Source organism: Aphanomyces invadans (assembly GCF_000520115.1).
Source record: "Aphanomyces invadans strain NJM9701 unplaced genomic scaffold supercont1.3, whole genome shotgun sequence".
Lineage (NCBI taxonomy): Eukaryota > Oomycota > Saprolegniomycetes > Saprolegniales > Verrucalvaceae > Aphanomyces > Aphanomyces invadans.
Genome location: NW_008580148.1, coordinates 801,028 through 822,355, shown reverse-complemented (window position 1 = coordinate 822,355; position 21,328 = coordinate 801,028). Strand labels below are relative to the sequence as shown.

Here is a 21,328-nt window from a genome sequence, read left to right as displayed (position 1 = left end):
CTAAAACGCCGAGTAGATGAACTCCTGATTGCCGATCATGACTTCGTTGCCTTCGCACGCAGTCGCCTGGACCTTGCGACGCAGGAGCTCGATTGGGTCGCGTCGATGGAGTTCCCACTGAATTTCAGCCTCGACGAACTCGTTCTTGGCCCGCGCCAGGTCCATCAGGCTTTCCTTCGATTGCATGCGAATGTCCGCACAGCGCACGAGCAGCTCCTTGGTCGTGACGCGGGGTAGCGTGTCGAGCCTTGCGTCCTCCACTCGCTCGATCGTTTGATACGGCAAGATGCGGCGCCGTGCTCCCAACTGTTGTCTTTCGACGTTCCCTGTCAATTCTCTCGCCACGCTGTCCTTACTCGGCTTGCTCCGCGCCGCGAGAGCATGGACATTTCGCTTCTGCCATGCTGATACCTGCCACCCGAATGCTTGAGGCATTGCATCCCCTTGTTGAGTCTGTCTACCTTTCGGGCAGACGTGGCAGACTTGGGACGCCGCGCTCGGCACGCAATCACGTCCATCCGATCCTTGTGTTCTTGGATTCTCTGGCGGCGCACCTCCTCTTCGACTACTTGTTGATCCGAGTCGATCAGTGCCTACGGACGGCTGACCACGCGTTCGTTGTAACCCGGGGCCTCTTTCGCACCTGGACCAACCGCTTCTCGTGCTTGGAATTGAGCGACTTGACGACGCTCTCGACGGCATTGTCGTTGCGCACGCGACTGGTCGAGCTGGTGACACAAACAAAGACGATTGTCTGTACCTGAGGGTCAAATCGATCGAGTCGACTAAGGGCAGGTCGCACTTGACGGCAACTTTGGACATGAGCTTTGTGTTTGCCACTTGCATGTGTTTATGGTCCGCCTCGATCACGTCTCGAATGTCTACATTCGAGCTCGATTCATTCATGGCGGTGGCGCGCCACGCAGCATGAGCGGTCGTACCAGGGGCCAAAGCTACACTGCCCACTTGAAATGTCTGCTTGCAGAACGCCTCCGTCAGCTACACAGTGGTCAAAGTGCGCGCCCCGAATCACTTCGTATCTGCGTGCCTTGTAATTTCGCTCCACGATACGTCGGGTGTGCTGGGCATTGAGTCTTTCGATCAATTGGTCACCGGCGCTGCACCCGGTCGACGGTGCTCCCGCCGTGGGGATGCCTCGTCCACAACCATTCTACGCAATGCACTGTGAGAGACCTGATGCGATCTCGCATCCAGTTTCAACGGGATGGCTCAGCCAGGCTGGCGCAGTCAGCACGTCCACCGCTCGCTGGGTCAGCCGCCTAAGCAAGATATGACGTGGGGTGTCGTAAGGGCACGAGGCAGCGCTGGGGCTACCTCGATCGCTCAGCTTGAATCATGTTGCCCAGCACAACGTTGGCCTCGAACGGGTTATCTTTCAATGACGCGTCAGTGGCAACCTTGCTCTTTTCGCGGACCCAGCACCGCTGATCGTTGGCGAGGCTGTCAAACGATTGAATCGTAGTGTTCCACGTGGCACCCTCCCAAACCGCCACGTCACTTGCCGTAGGGGGAACGGTCGCATCGGCGCCCCCGCCGTCGTGAAGGACCAACCCGAGGCGCAGCTCCCGCCTTAGCCTCTCCATTTCTAGACCACACGTCGACATCATGCATCACGACCCCCTTCCCCCCTCTGCACCTTCTGTTTCAACCCGATCGCCAAGTACTCTGAGCAAATCCGCAGCGTCCGAGTCGTCGTCCACATAAAGAGGCTCGGGGACAGTGTTGCCGTCGATTGCATACCGCAGAAGCGGCACTTTGGTCGGCGCGGGAAACGTCGCCGACTTCGATTGCTTGTAGTGCTATATGGACAATCACATTCGATGCATCGCGACGTGCAGCGTACCAATTCCTTGACGGTTTTGCGAGTGGCCTTGCCCTTCTTTGCGCTCCCCGTGTCCCCCTCGAATGCGACGGGCGGAGCAGCATCGTACCGCAACTTGCGCCCCATTTCTCGTTCGACCGTCGCAATATCGTCGTGCGAAATATCCGTGCCATTCAGTCGTTGCAACATTGGAAACCCTTCACGTCGTGGCACGTGCACTCCTGCCGAGGTCACCACAGGACTCGCACGACCGTGTGCGCTCGATCTCTGTGGCCGTCTCGCTTTGAACAGAGCCTACAAAGAAACACATCCGCCACATGGATGACGTTGTGATGCAGAGAAGATGCCGTGCCTCCAAAAAGTAGATTCGATTCTGAACGAGCGGCATGGGGTTGTGATGGACGTTGAGGGACTCGAGTTGAGGCAACCTCGAGAGGGCGAGGACATCTTCGATGCAGTGCAGATGGTTGTGCTCGAGGTTTACAACACGCAGACGGGTGAGGCACTGGGCCACCGACTCTCCCGGGAATCGACTCATGTTGTTGTGGCTCAAATCGAGTTCTACCAGCCACGGCAAGTTTTGCACGGATGGAGGCAACTGCTCCAAGTGCAAGCGCGACAGCGTCAGGCAGCCCGTGGTTTCAGCGACGTGGAAGCTGCGCTTGGCGAGAGCTTTCAAATCCATGGCGGCATGTTTGTCGTCGTCGACGTTGCCGTCCGACATGTGAAAATGGGTGTGCCTGTGGCGGTTTCGACTCGGCTGGCACAGTCTCACACAGCGCGGGACGAAAGGACTGGACCAGATCATCCATGCGCACCACACCTCCGCTACAGCCATCTCACGAGCACGTGTTACACTAAGCAGTGCAGATGTGGTCTGCGTGTGCATGACCTTGCACGCGGGGTCAAGTGGCGAATATGAACACCATCATGCCGATTATCATCACCACCCTGTCAAACCAAAGTGGACATTGGAATGTCTCTGCACTCGCAACGTGCACGCGTTGGTCCTCGTGCGCTGGATCCGTGGCTTGCTCGTTCTTGTCTCCACTTCCTGCGGCCATCAACGCTCCAGTGCGGGAAGGATGAGTTGTACATGACATTCGTCACCACGTCCTCCAGGTCGCAGGGAACTTGGGAAGGGTAAACTTCGCACTCTTGGTTCATCTGAGGGCAATCGATTTGGTGAAGCAAGTGCTAGGTGCCAGCCTCTATTACACCTCGCTTTAGCCAGGGGATACGCATGTGGACGCGGCAGCTATGGGGATCATCCACCGCCTTGTACAATCCACGCCACGGCGTTGCGGTGCCGTTGGTCAACGTCTCTGCACGAGGGCGCGGCGATGCATCGACATGCTCGACGAGAAGACAGACATCGCTCTCGCGTTTGGACTTCCACCGCGCGTAACGGCTGTAACCGCCAATTTCACTTTTCCACATGGACCTCCTGGAAGCGTGCGAGAATGGCAATGAAGAGCGCGTGGTCGAGCTCCTTCTCGAGGCTGGGCCATCCAAAGCTCCAGCCTTGTTGCGGCAGGTGGATCATGGCGGGCGGAGTGCTTTGCACGTGGCGTGCCTAGGGGGCCAGCTGACGGTCGTGCGACTTCTCCTGGGGCGGACATGCCAAGTGTTTTTCCCAGGTCGTCGACGCGAAGAAGTCGAAGATTTAATCGTGCCATGCGGACACAACATTCGTGTCATCATGAAGCGAAAGGAGGACGCGCACGTGCCGTCGGCGCTGCTGCAACTCCCGTCCGACGTTGTCGTTCAACGCCACGATCTCGCCAACGGCACCACGTACCTGGACAACTACGGCAACGCCCCCATCCAATGCATCAGTTGCTTTGGATGCGGCTCCGAGATGAAGCACGTCCGCGACAGCATCGAGATCGCCTCCGAACTGTTGCGCAGTGGATGCCAATGCAACACGAGCAAGACGTCGAATAACTGGACGCCGCTCCACTGGAGCGCTTTCAATGGCCACCACGAACTGACGGCGCTGATGCTGAACCCCCAACTGTGCTGCACCGACCAAGCGAACGCTCTACTACCTGCTATACAGTTTGCGGTTCCTTTGGTGCAGTCCGAGGGGCTGTACCCTGTGGATGTCGCGGGCCGCATGGGGCTCCAGCTCCGTGATGAAATGGAAGCATGGAGACAGTCCGTTGTGCGTGAAAGGGCGTGTTCATATTCGGTCGATGGTTTCGAGATGGGATACCGAGAGTGGCGTCTTCATTTGGACCACGTGGTCGTCGTCCAAGTATTTGTGCAGGACTTCATCGCAAATGCCCAACGCCCTGGTGAATACGCCAAGCAGCTTGCCGCGTGCCTCGACACTTCAACGACCGTCAAGGCGTCGAGCCGACGCAACCGACTGCTGCCCTTCTCCGAGACGGACGTGCTTCGGTAGGTTGCTCACCTGTCCGACCTCATTACATTTGTTGTGTGCTAGATACGGTCAGCACTTGTTGTACTGGTGCGCCGGGCTAAACCAGGTCGAGGCCGTGGTGGCGCTGCTGGAAATCGAATTCACAACCGACGACGGTGCCACGAAACGACTCGATCCGCTGGCTCATGTCGAGTATGACGTCGCCAAGTCGCAATCGGCGCTGCACTTCGCGTGCGCCATGGGCCACACAGCCATAGTGCAAACACTGCTCTCCCGCGTTGTGTCGCACTACACAACGACGCTGACCCAGAGCCCGTCGTCATTGTCAGCGGTCCCCAGCAAGGTCCACCCGATGCTGGGCACCTTTCATCAACGACGCATGTCCACCAAGGACATTCCATTCACAGCGCTTCCTGGATGGCTCAACCACCGCCTCGAGTCGCCTCTGTACCTTGCTGGCCTGTACAACCGCGCCGAAGTCTCAACGACCCTCCTGTCGATCCTGCCGTCGTCCACGATTCAAGCGGAGATCCACCTGCAAAATATTGAAGGCTCGACGCTGCTCGAGACGGCCAACGACTCGGTTCGCACGGTGCTCAACCTGCCGACAACGTCGTCGTTCCCCACGGAATACGTCCTCGTCTTTCGGCGTAAGCACAGGCTTTTTCGCAAGACACTTCAAGACGTTCTCGAGGAAGAGAGCTCTCGCGCTCCGTCACTGTTGGCCGCCACCGTCGGCTCCCGAGAGCAGCTCCGACGGTACCGCGAGTCCGAGGTATGGATTGTCGTGTAACCAGGACTTGGATTCTTGACATGCTCGCAGTGGTTTGACTACGTCGCGGTGGGGGCGACGGACACCGTCCTCGCCCAGAAAGCCGAGCGCATGCAGCTGATGGTTCGGCGGCGGGGATCCACCAACATGCAAGTATTCCATGCAAGTGCCAAGCATGACTTTGAGCCGTTCCGATCGCTGCAGCGCCAACTGGTTTGAACAACACCGTGATGCGAGCGTCGTCAGTGATCGGCGTAGGTGGTCCTCAACTTGATCCGCGACAACGTCAACCTCAGGCGCCATCTCGAAACGCAAACCATCTTTGATATGTTTCCACTGCACGATGCAGTTGGCCACCGAGCGATCGCAGTGCACTGGGTGCTCGGCCGCGGCTGGCTGGGGCAATTGCAGCCGTGGCATGCACTTCGCCAGTACTTGTTTGAAAGCCCAACGCACACTTATGACGTACACGATTGCTTCTATCGTCCGGCAACCATTCATGCATTGGTTGTCCTTTGTAGATGCTATGGCCGCTACGGACGTATTTTGGTGTCAAGCATGCATTGCACATAGCGTGGATTCAATTTTACACGTCGTACTTGCTGGTCGTGTCGATTCCGTGTGTCGTTGTCGAGGTGCGTCTTTGACCCACTCCCCCCTGCAGCACACGAATGGACGTATCGCTGTGGTTTGTAGGGTCTCTGGGCATTTAAGACCTTGCCAGAGGCAGTGCCCCCCTTGGTCATGGTTGTGCTCATCTGGATTACATGTCTCGTGGAGCGATGGAAGCGAAAACGTGCAGAGATGCTGTGCAATTGGGGTTTTCCTGTCGCGGCGGACGGCGGGGTCAACAACCTCGTGCGGGCCGAGTTTCACGGCGACTTTGTCTTTGACACGACCACCAACGAAGTTTGTGGCATCCTCCATCCATGTATTCGTTGACCGACAAATGTCGACATAGCGTGATGTACAATTTCCCCATGCCGTGCACATGCTGCGCATCTACTTGGGCGCGCCGCTGCTCCTCGGGATGGTCGCGATGGCCGTGCTGTCGTTCGTGGGCATGAAGTATCTCCGTGCGCAGCAAGCCGCGTCGACGGTCGGCGTAGACGACTCGGATGCATTCATGCCTGTCATCTCTGCGCTGAACGCGGTGGCCATCATCTTGCTGGATAAAATGTATTCCAAGGTCGCGTACGCGCTCTCTCATTGGGAAAACCATCGCACGGTCAGGTAATTTCCACCACCCGTTCGCTTCTTGCCAAATGTGTGGCGCTGACCTGCTGCGAACGCCCGTCGAGAGCCTGCTTCAACCTTTCCATCCAACTCGTGTAGTGACTTTGAATCGATGCTGGCCATCAAGTTGTTCACGTTCAAGTTTCTCAACGCTTTCATGTCGCTGTTCTGGACGGCATTTGTCGACCGCGAGTTCGACCGGCTCCGCTACGAGCTGTTTACGATCTTACTCTTTCGACAGGTCCGTCACGATGCCATGGCTGTGGCGTTGATGCGATGTGTGTCCAGGCGTCGTCCATTGTCTTGTCCAACCTGCTCCCCCTCGTCCTCGTACGGCATCGATGGCAGCAGCGCGGATTCCGTGTGGATGACCTGTTCCAAACCATGCCACCACCATTGTCGACACGTACACTACCCACATGCTCGGTCCTGGTCTGAGCCTTCCTGTCCAGCAGCGACATCGCCTGTGACGTCTGCCGATGAAGACGACGTGCGTGTTCCAGCAGGCATCGAGATGCAGCAACTCATGGCGGCCCCGTATCATGTCTTGGACAAGCAGGTACGCCGCATGCATACCAGTCAACGCGACCAGAATTTGGATCTAGATTGACGCGATGATTCGCTTTGGCTACGTCACAATGTTCCTGACCGTGTTTCCGAGTGCCCCGTTCTTTGTCGTGCTCACCAACACGCTCGAAATGCATCTGGACGTCCAGTGCAGCTTGGAGGCGTACCGTCGGCCGTCGTTCGATGGCGGCACCGAAATCCCCGTCTTCCAGAGCATCCTGGAGTTTATGAGTTTGTACGTTGTCCGTGACACTTGCAATCGTGGAATGTCCCATGTGACGTTGTAGTGCGGCTGTGACGGTCAACTGCGCGTTGCTGTACCTGAACATGGACGTCCAGGCGTATCTACCGACGTCATCGTTCGCCGCAGAAACCGCAGCGTCGACTACAAATCTGTGGATGCTTCTTGTCGTCGAGCATCTCGTCCTGGGCATCAAGGCGGCGATGGCGCTTGGCATTCCCGACTCGCCGCAATGGGTTAATGCGCACTACGCGAAACTGGCCAAGACTCAAATGATTGCCCCGCCGCCGATTGTCGAGCTCCATCCAGCGGACCAAAGAGATGTCATGGACAGCGGCGTGCACGAGTGCAGCATGGACACGACAGTTGACGTAGCATTAAGCACTCTGCAAGACGGCCAGACGTTTGCCCTGCCTCCTGGGGACTCGTCATCGAAGAGTTTGCCGACTGGAAACGCTTCGACAGCACCGGTATCGCTGTCGACGGCGGCCGATGCGCTGGCTGTGTGCAATGCGCCAACCTTGGACAAAGAGGCACTTCGACAGCGCGAGCTTTCCACAGATACAATCCAAGCGCTCCAAGTCGAATTGGCCGCCGCGCGAACCGCCCGGGACGAAGCCCTGGCGCGAATCCGCAACCTCGAGGCATGCATGACAAAACACGGCACATGTGGCTTTTGCGACTGTGGCGTGCCATGTGAAGTCAAGTGCATCGAGTGCAAGGCGTCCATGTGTCGAAGTTGCGATGCCAAACAACACGATGGGGTGGCCAGTGGCAGTCACATTCGCATTGATGTCAGCCGTGTGGGGCATGTGGTGCACGGCCGCCTGGCTCAAGTCGAGAAGCTGCTTCATTTACCTCACAACAATTAGTCTGCAAAACATGGCGACGTGGCTCGGTTTCGTTGCACATCCATTTTGGATACGTGTTTGGACTGACTTAAAAGGCGATGGACACGATCTACTCGACTACTCGACGGGCAATCCACTCGATGTCGAGAACACACCCCGAGAGAACGGTCATGTTTGCAATCGGGCATCGCGTCTTGACTTCAGCCGCAAGCTGGTCAACTTGCTTCTGGGTAGCCGACGTGTACACGAGTGCTTGACCCCATATTCGGTCAGGACGGGCGAGTGGAGCATCGTCATGGTTTCCGAGCGGGAGATGCAGCGCCCCCTGCTTTTTTCGACTGGCTTGAACGTTGAATTCGATCTTTTCAATCGTCATACGAGGTGTCATGTGCCTGGCGACGAATTGCGCAGTCGCCAATTCGCATCCGCACAGCGAAGTCAAGAAGAGCTCGACAGGTTGCGGCGCAGTGTTCGAGCCACCCATGGCTTTCGGGATATCTGTCGAGATGGATATCCCATCAGGTCGCTTCATGGTACACTTGACACCCTCTCCATGGCCCACAAGATGGTACGACATGCACGCCTTGCTGGTCAAGCACCGGCCTGGGCCGACGCCACGCCACCTTGCGCCACGACGACACAGCATGTTACCGAAGCGCACCGAAGGACGGAATGTCCGACGTTTATCCGGATACGTGGACAGTTACATATCTTGCACGGCCATGCTTCAGTCGGATCCTCGAACGTTTGTGGAAGCGGAGGGCCGCGGAAGTATGACGTCTGGCACCTTGCTTGCGATGCCGATGCTGATCATCAACATGGGCGGCGAAATGTTGTACGTGCTGGACCAGCGCCTGAAGGCCCAAAACATTGCGGGCGACAAGAGCGTCAAAGGTGTCGTTGGATGCAGCCACGGTCGGTCGTGACTGGATCGTTGTAGTGCTCGTCGACGTTGTCAAGACCATGTTCAACACCAAGTTCATTTCGGAACTCTTTCGACCCCATCACATGTACTCGAACGTGTCGACGCGACAGATCTTTGACCGGTTGGCCCATTCGTCCATCATGCGGCTCAACCAGTCGAGCATGGACAAGGTGCGATGTGTGCGCAATGGCATGGCAGGTCAGACCATGTTGTAGCTGTACGGCTTGATGCGGATGGGGTTCAAGTACAATATCCTGGCGTGCTCGTCTGCGGACCAACTCGTGCAAGTCACGATGAACCATCTTCGTTCGATCAAGGAGATAGTCTCGACGGACGAAGCGACGGCGCTCATCGAAGAAGCAATTGTCCTCACGGCAAACGTATACGTCCATGCCCATCTTCGTTTTCATCCTCCCTGGTAGGTGTATGGCACGATGAGCCACGGCAATTTTCTTCTGCTTAAACAAAGCTTGTGCCGATTCTTCCAAGACGTTCGTATCAAAGTGTCGCTCTTCCTGCAGACCGAAATCCAAAACGGCGATGGAAGCTTTGTCCTGCGCTCCGACGGACCCGTCGCCACGGGCGGCGACGTCCCTGGCACCATTCGGTGCGTCCTGGGACAGCGCGATTTTTCTTACCCTTCCCACCGTGGATATCAGGTACTACAGCTCGTCCGGCGACATCGAAGACGAAGACGCGATCGAGTTGGACAATGCGCGCGGTGTCATTCCGTACGACGACAAGCCCATCTTGTCGCGCGATCCGACGCTATGTCCGTATGGAGAAAATTTGTACGATGACTAGGTCGTGCATGCATTTAGCTCACGCATTTGAAGGTATGTACCGAACGCCAAGCCTGGCCTCAAAGCGGTGCCAAAGACGGGCCAAGAAATGGCAGCCGAGGCGAAGAAATCCGGCTCAAAGGACGCCGGAGACGGCAAAGCCCTGTCACCGCCAAAACAATGGAAAGCCACGGCGGCAGACGGCCTCAACCTCCTGGCCGACCTCTTGGGGGCAAAGGACACGAACGACGCCAAGCCGTGGAAAATCAACTTGTTCGCGGACGATCCCGACGAAGAGTGCGTGCGAGATCCAGCCGTCCACTGCTCTCATCGCAATCGCGTAGGGACTCGAAAGAAGCCGACAACGACGTTGAAACCATCCTGATCGATGCTCTGAGCGACCGCAAGACGACTCGAGCGCTGCTCGACGAATTTGACGATGACAAACCCACGCAAGACAAAAAAGGAGACGGCGACTCCGACGACTTGCTCAGCTTAATGGACTCGACCTAGTACTCGACATAACATCGGCACCATCGTCGCGCGGTCCTCGTTGTTTCCAGCGCAGCACACGGCACTACCGTTGAACGTGCGCGCACTTCATGCACTGCAAACGAGATGTGAATCCGTTGCGTTGGTGTGCGTCATCAGCGCCTACCTTGTACGACGTGACGCCTGCCGGCAACGCGAGCAACGTCCCACAGCTGGCGCAGTTGACTTTGATCATGGCTACAATCGGCGGCCTCAGATGCGCGAACGGGAGTGAGATGCGGCTTACAGTCAAAGCCATCGACGCGAGAGACGTTGTTGCATTGAGGGCACTGAATCGTCGGCTGGTGCGACTGGGCCTGAAAGGTATGGGAGCAATACCCGCACCGCATCGTTTTGGGGCGAGGGCCGGCGGGCGCGGTCGGTGTTGCATTGGGCTGCTTCAATCTAAAGCCATCGGACGCAACTAACCGATCATTCATCGCAACACGGATGTGATGGCGTACACATTGACGGCGTTGCAGAAGGGGCACTTCACGTCGGGCAGATCCAACCCCTCGGGCAAATGCAGCGGCCGGTAGCACTTGAAGCACGACACAGTTTTCGTCGAGGCATTCGACGCCGCCGCGGGGCCGCACCCCAAGGGAAGTTGGCAATGGGGGCATGGTACCAAATCCAAATACGCCATGACCTCTGCCGGAACAGGGACAATGCCAGAGCAGTGATGGCACGTAACCGGCTCGTCGTGTGTTGTGGTGGCGGCAGCAGGTGAGGCGGACCACGCGTCCGATGACCCATACCTTGTCGAATCGTTCGGAGTGGACTGTGATGCCCCGCGCGACGATCGGTGCAGCTCGTTGTTTTCGTGGGTCAGGTATGGCGCAGACGAGACAGGAGCGATCGGATCTGGCACCCCCGTCGTCGTTGTATTCGGCGGAAGGTTCAGCAACGCTTGGTCCAAGTCGTCATCGACGGTCGGCGCATCGAGTCCACGCGGACATGCGACGGAATCCTCGACAAACCCGACGGTTGTATCGGGCTTTCCTTCGTCGACTTCGTCCTCGTCATCGCCTTGGTGCGATGCCGAGTCATCGTTGTCCGTGGTAGCCACAACGTCTTGTCCGAGAAGGACATACACGCGTCGGGCGAGAGGATGCACACTCGTGCGCAGGCCAGCAACGATGCGGGAGTGGGTTTTGAGGAACAAGTGAAAACTCGGCGATGTGCAGCAGAGCTGGACGAGCAACGGGTACACGAGCGAATTGTTGGCGTCAAACGACGACAGGACGAGCCACTGCAGCAGTTCCGAGGGGAAGACAACCGTTCGGTGGCGCCCCAAATCGGCCGCAAGGGGCAGCAGCAAAGCCTGAACATCCGATGGAGCGCCCTTCGGGTACGCGGCCAACAACATCGACGACAGATGGTCCATAGCCAAACGCCACCGATTGTCTTCGTAAAACGGCGTCGCTGGCGCCGCACACCACAGGGCATGGAGGGTTTCCATCACGTGGAGGTGCACGGGAAGGGAGTCCTGGCGCTGCGCCAAACCCACGACGATATCCAAGAGGACATGCATGTCGTCGTGGGTGATTGTCGCGCCGCCGCCGTTCGACCCGATCACGCGGTACTGAATCAATTTCAACGAGTCGATCGTGAGTTGATCCGGCATGTCGTCGGACACGGCGGCGTGTTGTAGCAACATGTACAACTCGGCAAAGATTTCTGGCACGAGGACCACTTGCACGCGGATTTCGTGCAATTCGCACAGCGAGACAAGCACTTGGACAACGGGCGATGCGACCGCCACGTCGTACACTGGACTTGACAACGCGGACGATGACGAGTCGAGCACAGAGTACTCGTGGATGTAAGGCAGTTGGATAGACTGTTCCAGCAGCTGAGAGAAGAGCTTCAACGACCCCGACATGGCCACACGGAACGCTTTCTCTTTGTGCGCGATCGCATTCAGGATCCCGAGCAGTTCCAACAAGACTGTCGAATTGGCCTTGTTCGAGTCGACAAGAGATAGTAGCCGTGCGACGCCATGGCCATTCAAGAGGCGCTCCGTCGCCGACTTGTTGTGCAGGAGGTTGATCAAGATCGACTGGCACGCGTCGTGCTGTCCCAAGCTCTCCATCATGCACTCGACACCGTTTCCGTCAATCAAGGCCTGGGCGAGTCGAGACACGGCGCTCATCTCGAGCATGAGGTTGAGCCACACGGTCAGGTTGGCGCGATCCGTGGTTGCTTTGATCTGGTCGGGAACGCGGGTGGCTACATGCATCAAAGAATTGACTTCGCGCGTTTTCAACACCTTGGCCGAACGCATAAACGCCGTGAGGGCCATGGCACCGCTCTGTTCCGTTGGTGGAGCGTTGCTGAGCAACTCGACAAACTTGTTGCGCATGCGATATGCTGTCACTTGTTGCCAAAACGGTGCCAGATCCCAGTGCATCTCAATCGCAAACTGGACCAGCGCTGCCACTGCCAGTGGGTGTGACGGCAGGGCGCTCAAAATCGCTCGGGCGGTCGGCGGATCGAAAAACTCGATCGCGTCGGATGCGACCACGTCCCGGTTGACTCGCACCATCGTCGCCAGGGCCTCCACGCACATGCTACGCACTTGGACTTGCGACGACGACACAAGCAACCGCAGCAACGAGTTCCGGAAGCTGCTGGATTCGGGGGACGCCGCGTCGACAATGAGCTGTCCACATCCGATTGCAGCTACGAGCACGTGAGGTTGTGTCGTCAGCGCCATGATCTCGTTCAAGATGCGCAAGTTGCGCGTCTCGACGATGTGCGACCAAATCGGTTGCTCCTTGTACGTGTGGCCGTCCGTGAGGTTGCTCAGAATCCGTTCGGACATTGTCTTGGAAGCGGTCGCCGAGAATTCCACTTGGTACAGCAATGTCGTCACCAGCGCCGACGACACGGGAAATTGCTGCGCGTTCTGCGACAACGCGCACAAGATCTGCGCCGCCGCCATGTTGTCCTGGCTGTAGAGCTGGACTAGTCGATGGAACGATGGGAGGTCGCCAAGCACAGTGTTTTGAAACGCAGCGTGGGGCAGGAACGCCTGCAGGCACGAGAGGACAACGTCGACAGCGTCACGGGCCTTGAGGCCTCTCAACACGCTTACGTGCAACTCGCCTTGAAGGAGAAGCGACGTGAGGCGGCGGATGCCACACAGTGCAGACACCACCGACAGAATCGTGACGAGTTCGGCTGGGACGGCAGAGAACGCTCGGTCCAATCGTTCCGCCAACGCTTCGCAAAAGTCAATAAACGCTTGCTGACGGTGCAGGGCGCACCCGACAAACACGACTTTCCACGTGGGATGCGCCAGACCAACTTCGACGCATCGGAGGACAGTCATGGCGACGGACGAGTCCGGTTGGTCCACGAGCGTCGAGAAGATGTGTTCGTAAATGCCTTGGATAGTCGACACGTTGTTCCAAGCGGTCGTGGCAGCGCATTGCAGGCACTGGAGGACGACATCCCAGGTCAGGACGGGAAGGTCATGGCGTTGGATGCACGCCAGCACCGCCGTGAGAACGCTCTGGTCAAGCAGCGACGGCAAGTGCGAAGCATTGTGCACGATCTTCAGTGCCGCCGACAGCACGTCTCGGTCGGTTGACCCGTGCGCGAGTATTGGATGCAGCACCGACGTGTACAGCTCCTCCACGACGTGGGCCTGCAACTCAAGACGGCGACTCATGCGGTTGTACCCTGTGAGGTTGTCGACTGCGGCGAGTGCGAGCTTTTGCAACGAACTGTCTGTCGCGAGTTGGAACAGCGCCTTTGCACCGCGACGGGACAAGATAATGTCCGAGGAGTGTTCGCCCATGAGCGAGAAGAACACCAGGGCCGACTTTTTGCAGCTGCTTGACGAGTGCAGGTCGACCAGGATATTTTCAAAGCCCTGACCCGCTCCAAACGGAATGATCTCGTTCAGGACGGCGGGTGATGCTAGGGCCAGCTGCGATAGGGCTTGGCACGTGAGCTCCAACAGAGCCGGTTGGTATGTGAACATCGAGAGCAAGACGGAGATTCCTTGGTGGCCCACTACAGCTCCGGCGTATTCGACAGTACAAAACGCGATCACGATGGTAAGCAAGCCTTCTTGAATGACAATGTCGCTCGCGCCAGCCGCGAACGTCGACAGCCATTGCATGACAACGACAAGAGCGTTCGCTGCTGCAAGTGCGTGGACCACCGATGGATCGCACTGACCGATGGGACACATCGTCTGGAGGACTTTGAGCGCCGACTTTGCCACGGTTTGATCTCGCTGGCCCAAACAGTGCACCAAGGCTTCGATAACGTTTGCGTGCGTCGCGCACACGGTTGCGTACCGCAGGTGGTCGGTCACGAGCGCCGCCATCAACACAAGCGACGACGGTTGCGACTGAAAGTGCGGCTGGAGCGCATCAAACAACGGCCCGACCAACGCACGTTCGATGGGGTACTGCTGGATGAAATCAGACTGCAAACACACGGCGAGCGTATCGAAGCCAACGTCGAGGTCTGCGTCGGGGTTGGTCGCGAGGAGAAGCACGACTTGAGTCACGATCGACAGGCCGTTGTGACCCACAACTTCGTCGCGGCACTCGGTGTTGCCGGCTACGTACACGTGCAAGCATTTGGTTCCGTCCACCTTGGAGGGATTCGTCAGGTCGACCACGGTGCACGAGCCACTGCACCTTGACAGGGATGGACGCATCCGACGACGCACTCAAGAGTTGGCACAAACGCATCGTAGCTCCAACTCGACGCAGAACATCCTACACCGCCGCGACGCGTGAACGACCAAACAAAAGGCCATCGATCCGCCAACCTGTCCAGTAGTGCCTGTTGACTTGCACAAGTAAAACATGGTCCGAATCGCCTGCAGTTCGAGATCTTCGACCCCACTGGACAGGCATTGCATCAAGACCTTGCACGCGCCGGTTTGAGTGAACTCTTTCGCTGCCTGGAGCGAATTCCCGGCGTAGTAGAGGGTGAGCGCGTTGGCCAGCACCATCAAGACATGGATTTGAACATCCTGCGGGTCCGTGGGGTGAAGCATCCCGCACAACACTCCGATGCCTACGCACCCAAACGAATCGTTCAATCGGGTGGCAACGTGTACCACACACCTCCGACGCTTGCCAGGTCGTTCAGTTGCGTCAATAGCTCGGGGCCCATCGACCTGTCCGTCTCTTTGCGGCCAGTGCTCAATGCGGTCGCGAGTGCGCGCAACTTTTCGACTTTCTACATGCACGACACAGTCGTGAAGCAATCGTGCATTGTCATGGTTCCATGGCATGCCAACGGTACTTGCGGAATGGAGCCTGGTTGCAGGGCCAGCAGCGCGACCAAACCCACAATCGAGTAATAGTCGTTCGCTTGAGTGTTGCGGTAGCACCGGCGGCACACAGTCTAGTGGCGAGGTCACGTGTGCATCAAAGCAGGTCGTATCGACGATCGTACCGACCGTCCGTCCAAAGTTGGGACGGGAGCTTTAAAATTGGCACATTCGGCGCAGAAGAGACCGCCGCAGAGTCGGCAGTGGTGCTACACAACACCATCACGTCACAAGGACAGGACGCATGGTCGAGAAGTAGCATACACGACGGCGCAACACGCCAAACTTTAATCGGCACTGTGTGCAGTCTTGTCGCGCACTGTCCGGGACGACAATGGGCGGGAAGTACAACGAAAGAGCGGTGCCACCAAAGGACGACGTGCGAACAAGGGGTGCCGAAATGGCGAGATGGAGGCTCGATGAGCTTGACGATGAAGAGCGCTGGGCAAGGGGATGGACAAACGCATGTGGCGAAGCTGTCGGAGGTGAAAGATTCGGCATACTGGCGCGGTGGCCAGACGAATCTGGAGATGCTTGACTGGAAACGTCCAAAGGTGTCGGTGCGTAACCCGCAACAGATTCTGCCACGGTGGTGGTCGTGTCACGAGATGGCGCTTGATTCGCATACCGATCCAACTCGTTGGCCATTTGTTGAAGTTGGGATTCCCGTGGGTCAATCCATGTCGTCGTGCGGGTAGCATGGTCGACAAAGTAGACACGGCCCTACAATAGACCGCAAGGACATGATTCACTGGTATCTGTGCAAGCTTTCGAACGTGCCTGGGGATCTCGAAGCTCTTCCCACCCAGGGGGCAAAGGCAAAGTTGACGGCGGCGTCCATGACGTCTATACAGAGCTATGAACTTGGAATGGCCAGTCGGGACGCTGTACCTCCTTGGTCTCGTGATTCACATAAAACACTCGACCTTGGGCATCTTCCACCTGCTCCCAACCTAACGCATGGGTGCAGTGACTTGGCGCCGTCGCAACAGCGCCAGTACCTGGTGCCAGCATGACGAATTTCGGTCTAGGGCATCCTGCTGTATCGTGCCAAACGACGTTAACCGTATCCGGATAATGATGCAGCCAACATTTCGACTGCGAAATCTTGAATTTTTTTGTGAAAATTCAATGGAATGTAACCTTGTCCATGGGGTGTCCAACGGGAGCGACGTCGCACGACGCACGCAGAATTCACCAGCCTCCACGCACGCTCGCCCACGTCGAGCTGTTCTATCGCGCATAGCTGACGAAGCCTTCGACATGTGCCGGCATCCTGAACAAATCACAATACATCGCTCGTCCAAGAACATGCTATGGTCGTCCAAGAATCCATGACAGATCTTACTACGTGCGCGCAGTGTTCACGCAAGGAGGAGTCATGACGCATCCAAACGTATTATGAACGTCGTTGACAGCAAACTCGACTGCATTCGCTCCGCCTGCTGCAGTCGATCGATGCTGGGTGCATCACCTCTCCACTTACCGACCACGAGCATTTGGCCATTCTTTTCAATGGTACTCTCTTATTGTGGAGGAACGCAACGCATGCCCACACTCCGTTTCTAGATCACAGTCGACGGATCGCACGCCGTGATGTTAGCAGCTTCCTTCCAGACGTCAGTCTACAAATCTTGTGCATGACTCCACCGCGGACGACAGTTGCGCCTGATGTGTGCATCAGAGTACCGTCCATCCATCTCGCACTCCATGCACAGCCGTGTGATGACGGCGCCACTCGTGAGCTCAATGGGGACCTGCGCTCGGCCAAATTCATTGTGCCAAGGAGGGTGCCGTGATTACGGAAGCAGACAGATTGCACTTGGCAGGTTACGTCATCGGGGCGTCGAACTTTCTGGAGCGTCCTTGTTCGTTTAAGTACGACCGATAGTTTTTCGCGTCGCATTTTTCAAAAAGTTCGCGTGGAAGGATGGACTTTGACCTGGGGACGCGCGGCAAGAAGCTCCAGAAGGAGCAAGCGGCACGACGAGAAGCTGCTCGACTAAAGATAGAGCGGGAGAAAGCCCTTGCCGACAAAGCGAACCAGCTGCGACGAGAAATGGACGCAGAATCACAACGTCGAAGGGACGAGCAGGCACAACAGGCTGCAGCAGTACGGATGACGTTAACGTTGCATCAGTGGTTCACACGACGTTGGCTAGGAAGAAGAGCGACGCCTGAACGAGCAGCGCGTTACCGGTGGTATCACGTACAAAAAGACTTTGCGTGCAGTTCCCATCGCGAACGACGGCGACAAAGTCACCCTTCCAGTGTCCGCGTTGGAGGAGCTGAACCCGCAAAACGCTTTGGATTTGGGCGTGTTTACTTTCGAATTGGTAGCAAATGGACGCACTAGCCACGCTAGCGTGTTGGAGTTCGTGGCCGACGAGCATACGATCGGAATTCCGCCCAAAGTCGCCCGATCGCTGCACCTTGACGACGCGGTTGTCGACATCTCGGTGCGCTTTGTGCGTTTGACCAAAGGTCGTGCAGTGAGGTTGCAGCCACTCGGAGACGGGTTTGGCGACCGTCAACTCGACATTAAACACCTCCTCGAGCGCACGCTGCACGTACGTCTCTAGGGTGCATGACACACAAGCCTCATTCGTCTCGCAGACCCACACGACGCTGACCGAAGGCGACATCCTCCTTGTTCGTCACGGCAAAATGACGTTTGATGTGGCCGTGAAGAATATCGATCCGGAACCGCAGGTACGTGCATGCCCTGCCTACAAATGTCGTGACATGTTGATGGTTGGGCACCGCAGGTGACCATCCTCAACGTGGACTTGGAAGTCGACTTGCTTCCAAGCGAAGCCGTGGAACGACGACTCGCCGCCAAGCAGCTTGCTGAGCAACAAAAACTCGCGGCAGAGCAAGCCCTGCAACGCAGCATCCAGGTAATCGCAGTGTGATCTCCCCGATGCCTTCCTTCAAATCGTTCAATTCTTGTGCAGGAAGCCGCCCAACGTCAAACCGATGCGCTGGCGCGCCTTCCCGACGAAGCACCCGCGAACGAAGGCATTAAGCTTATGCTTCGAACGCCAGACGGGTCCCAGCACGTTCGCCGTTTTCACCTGTCCGACTCTGTCACCAGCGTGTATGATTTCATCACAAGCGCGACTGGTATGGACCCGCTTACGTTCCGTGCAACGACAAACTACCCCCGACGAGTGATTGAGCACTCGACGATGCAGCTCAAGGACGTTGGTTTTGTCGGACGCCAAGAAGCGGTGTTTGTGGAGCGCATGACGACACCGCCCCCGGAACCCGTCGCGGAAGTCACAGATGTCGACATGGGGCCCGGCGGCAAGGAAAACGTTCCGACATTGGAGACGCCATGGGGGGCGGCGCTTGCCCAGTGGGAGACAAAACAAGATGAGGTCCGAGACTACATGTTCGATGTCGGAGTGGGCTGGATGCTGTCCAAGTGCTTTTCTGTTGGCTGGCAACCGCTTTCATGGTCACGGTCGTATTCATTTGGAATGTCGATGCTGTAGGCACTGTTCACCTCCGACGCTGTGCCAGTCCATGCCATTGAACCTGTGTTGCCGACCGACGTGAATGGCAGTAAGTGGGGCGCCCAGCTCACCGAGCTCGAAGCGATGGTACCTCGCCTGCATTTGCCTTCGACGCCCCTAGTCTGATGCTGTGTTAGGGTTTTGTTGACCGCGACTTGAATGTGCAAATCCTAGAGAAATACCAAGGCCGTCTGCTGCGGGTCGTCAACTACTTGTCGGAGCTCGCCGTGCAAGACTAAGCGATAACAAGGCAGTGCTGCCGTCGAAAGATATCTCCGTTCGTGAAAAATACGTCAACCATGCTAAAACATGTCGGCGATCTCTTCGAGTTCTCGGGCCTGCCGAATGGCGCGCTCGTGTGCCCGTTTGAGATCGTCGACGTTTGTGGACCATTTCGGATGATGGAGGACGACGTTGCATGCCTAGAAGGCTCCACTGAGTCGTGCTCCCGCCGACGAGACCACGAACCTTGCAGCCGTGGACAAACGGGGGGCTTTGCAGGATTGCGCCGAGGCACGCGTGGTGGTACCAGTGACCACAGTATGCTTGGATCGGCTGCATGGTGTCGCTGACTTTGGTCAATGGGTCCGACCCCAAGATCGGCTCGTTGCACGACTAAGCACAACGCGGTCAGGTATGCGTGAGGGTGTAGCTACTTTGCAACGCACGACGCACGCAGTGTCGGCCAGCCCAACGAGACATTGCGTCCACAAGAACGTTTTCACCACTGGAATCAAGCTCTTGACAGCGACGTCGAGAGGAGCGTGGTGCAATATACCACCGTCTTGCGCGTAGTACATAGGGGCAATGCTATCGCGCGGTGACGCCTACACAGGCATTTGGTCGTTCTCGCTCGTCGACCTGCAAGAGCCTTTGATGTGTACTTTGATGGCCACTTTTGCCGCGGCCTTCCTTGGTCCCGATTTCTTGGCTGGGGTCGCCTGGACACAACAGATCGAACCACGCAATGCAACCATGGTGGAGGACCACTCACTTCGTCCGCGATGGCTTCGACTAGACTGACGGGCTTCTTGATCGGATTTGATGCAAACAGCGCTTGTTCTGCCGTGTACCCCTTCGCCAACATCACTCAGCGGACGAGAAAACGAGAAGTCTCCACCTGGACGATTCGAGCAACCATGTCGTTGACCTGCTTAGTCACTAACGCAACGATCGAAGCTGGAACGACGTGTGAACCATGGAAACTCGGTGGCGGGACGTACGTGGAAGGTTCGATTCGTCACACGAAATGGCGATCGGCGAGTCTGGATAATGGTCGTCCAGTTTGATGTTGGCCTGGTCCCGTTAAGCCAGCGAACAAGAACGACCGAAGCAAACGTACGTGGAAGAAATACGCCTTGTGCCGCAGGAGCAGCTTGATGCGGCCAGTCCGTTCGTTGAGCTTGATGTCGCCGCCGTTTTGCTCGGCCAGCAAGCGCAACTGCCGCACTTCGTCGAAAGCGTACAATAGTTTGTTGTCTGCGAGTGAAGACAGGATCAACTCGACGACGGCTTGGACTTGAGGCTGCCCCGCCTTGGCCAACTCTGTTGCCTAGGATGGACCTGTGATCCTCGCTGGACACAGCAATTGGACCAGCGAACCTTGGCATCCACAAACTTTGTCATTCGGCGCAAGGCGAAGTCAGGCAATGTGTCGCTTGTGAGCTCGATCACGAGTGCGTCGTTCGGGTACGTGTCTGGAAAGCGCAAGCGAAAGCGTAGACGGCGATACCGAGTGTATCTAGACGCAGACACAGCCATGAGAGGATTCGTCGCGGCTTCCTGACGAAGAACGCGCACTGAATGGTTGCTTGGAGCTGTTCAAGACAGCAGGATTCGATGCCAGCCGCTGGTACGAGCTTCTGGAACACGTCCACTTCATCTTGGCGGGTCATGATGGTGCTTCAAGTCCAACAATCACACGTGTGGAGTATACACACCTTTTTTAAAATATAATACGAATATATACTGTACGTGGTTTTGGTTGATCCAGTTCAAATAATCAGCTTGAACAATAAATACAAAAATTGATTTAGAGATAAAGAATATAGAATTATCGTAGCACATTTATAAAAATTATAGGAACTATTATGAATTCCCTACTAAATGATCAGCGTCGATCCGAGAAACTCGAGGAGCGCGACCTTTGGCACAATGCGTTGGTAGGCGATGTGTCGACGTCCTTGGAATCCCTGACAACTTGAGATCGCCATTCGTCGCGGGTACAGCGCGACCGTCTCGACGAATCCGGGGAGTGAGGAGTTTGCCAATAGGCGGTTCCACCGTTTGCCCGCGAGCTTGAGCAGCTGTGCGTCGGTTTGCTAAGCCCAACGACGACTAGTGCGCCCCAACGCTGTCAAGG

At 56.9% G+C, this 21,328-nt stretch overlaps 7 protein-coding genes across 9 annotated transcripts; 3 read left to right on the top strand and 4 right to left on the bottom strand.

Annotated features, from left to right (window-relative positions):
- On the bottom strand, nt 1-2,567 carry H310_01934 (hypothetical protein; the record flags this gene model as incomplete). Its single annotated transcript, XM_008865282.1, has 11 exons — nt 1-411; nt 462-593; nt 644-719; nt 761-881; nt 942-999; nt 1,049-1,171; nt 1,223-1,280; nt 1,336-1,606; nt 1,658-1,820; nt 1,865-2,040; nt 2,078-2,567. The coding sequence occupies 11 exons, from the start codon at nt 2,565-2,567 to the stop codon at nt 1-3; spliced, it is 2,079 nt and encodes a 692-aa protein (XP_008863504.1).
- Nucleotides 2,568-3,281: 714 nt separating this feature from the next.
- Nucleotides 3,282-8,565, top strand: H310_01933 (hypothetical protein; the record flags this gene model as incomplete). The annotated part of the gene is made up of 12 exons (XM_008865281.1): nt 3,282-4,249; nt 4,296-5,007; nt 5,056-5,217; nt 5,263-5,469; nt 5,526-5,639; nt 5,701-5,913; nt 5,966-6,237; nt 6,340-6,481; nt 6,529-6,646; nt 6,696-6,799; nt 6,846-7,042; nt 7,095-8,565. 12 exons carry the CDS (start codon nt 3,282-3,284, stop codon nt 7,918-7,920), a joined length of 4,035 nt encoding a protein of 1,344 aa, XP_008863503.1. The 3' UTR covers nt 7,921-8,565.
- H310_01932 (hypothetical protein) lies at nt 7,948-8,571 on the bottom strand. The gene has a single exon (XM_008865280.1). It carries the CDS (start codon nt 8,543-8,545, stop codon nt 8,009-8,011), a length of 537 nt encoding a protein of 178 aa, XP_008863502.1. The 5' UTR covers nt 8,546-8,571; the 3' UTR covers nt 7,948-8,008.
- A 101-nt stretch (nt 8,572-8,672) lies between these two features.
- Nucleotides 8,673-10,152, top strand: H310_01931 (hypothetical protein; the record flags this gene model as incomplete). Its single annotated transcript, XM_008865279.1, has 7 exons — nt 8,673-8,793; nt 8,840-8,994; nt 9,040-9,204; nt 9,247-9,431; nt 9,484-9,615; nt 9,661-9,903; nt 9,951-10,152. 7 exons carry the CDS (start codon nt 8,673-8,675, stop codon nt 10,117-10,119), a joined length of 1,170 nt encoding a protein of 389 aa, XP_008863501.1. The 3' UTR covers nt 10,120-10,152.
- On the bottom strand, nt 10,072-16,463 carry H310_01930 (hypothetical protein). The gene is made up of 13 exons (XM_008865278.1): nt 16,447-16,463; nt 16,337-16,398; nt 16,226-16,291; nt 15,710-16,168; nt 15,571-15,654; nt 15,418-15,519; nt 15,237-15,351; nt 14,936-15,186; nt 14,802-14,882; nt 10,602-14,755; nt 10,385-10,542; nt 10,265-10,335; nt 10,072-10,213 (listed from the first exon to the last, which is right to left on the bottom strand). The coding sequence occupies exons 1-13, from the start codon at nt 16,457-16,459 to the stop codon at nt 10,184-10,186; spliced, it is 5,646 nt and encodes a 1,881-aa protein (XP_008863500.1). The 5' UTR covers nt 16,460-16,463; the 3' UTR covers nt 10,072-10,183.
- Nucleotides 16,464-17,364: 901 nt separating this feature from the next.
- Nucleotides 17,365-19,358, top strand: H310_01929 (hypothetical protein). Of its 3 annotated transcripts, XM_008865275.1 has the most exons (7): nt 17,365-17,558; nt 17,608-18,015; nt 18,062-18,157; nt 18,214-18,345; nt 18,403-18,828; nt 18,946-19,053; nt 19,104-19,358. In XM_008865275.1, the coding sequence occupies exons 1-7, from the start codon at nt 17,376-17,378 to the stop codon at nt 19,203-19,205; spliced, it is 1,455 nt and encodes a 484-aa protein (XP_008863497.1). In that variant the 5' UTR covers nt 17,365-17,375; the 3' UTR covers nt 19,206-19,358. The 3 variants fall into 3 exon arrangements, with proteins under 3 accessions (XP_008863497.1, XP_008863498.1, XP_008863499.1); XM_008865276.1 differs by having other exon boundaries at nt 18,946-19,358; XM_008865277.1 differs by having other exon boundaries at nt 18,403-19,053.
- On the bottom strand, nt 19,224-20,862 carry H310_01928 (hypothetical protein; the record flags this gene model as incomplete). Its single annotated transcript, XM_008865274.1, has 10 exons — nt 19,224-19,388; nt 19,435-19,581; nt 19,635-19,793; nt 19,851-19,907; nt 19,961-20,041; nt 20,087-20,145; nt 20,190-20,262; nt 20,309-20,518; nt 20,569-20,707; nt 20,767-20,862. Coding segments are annotated over 10 exons (1,141 nt in total), but the record flags the coding sequence as incomplete, so codon positions are not given.
- Between the last annotated feature and the right edge of the window lie 466 nt (nt 20,863-21,328).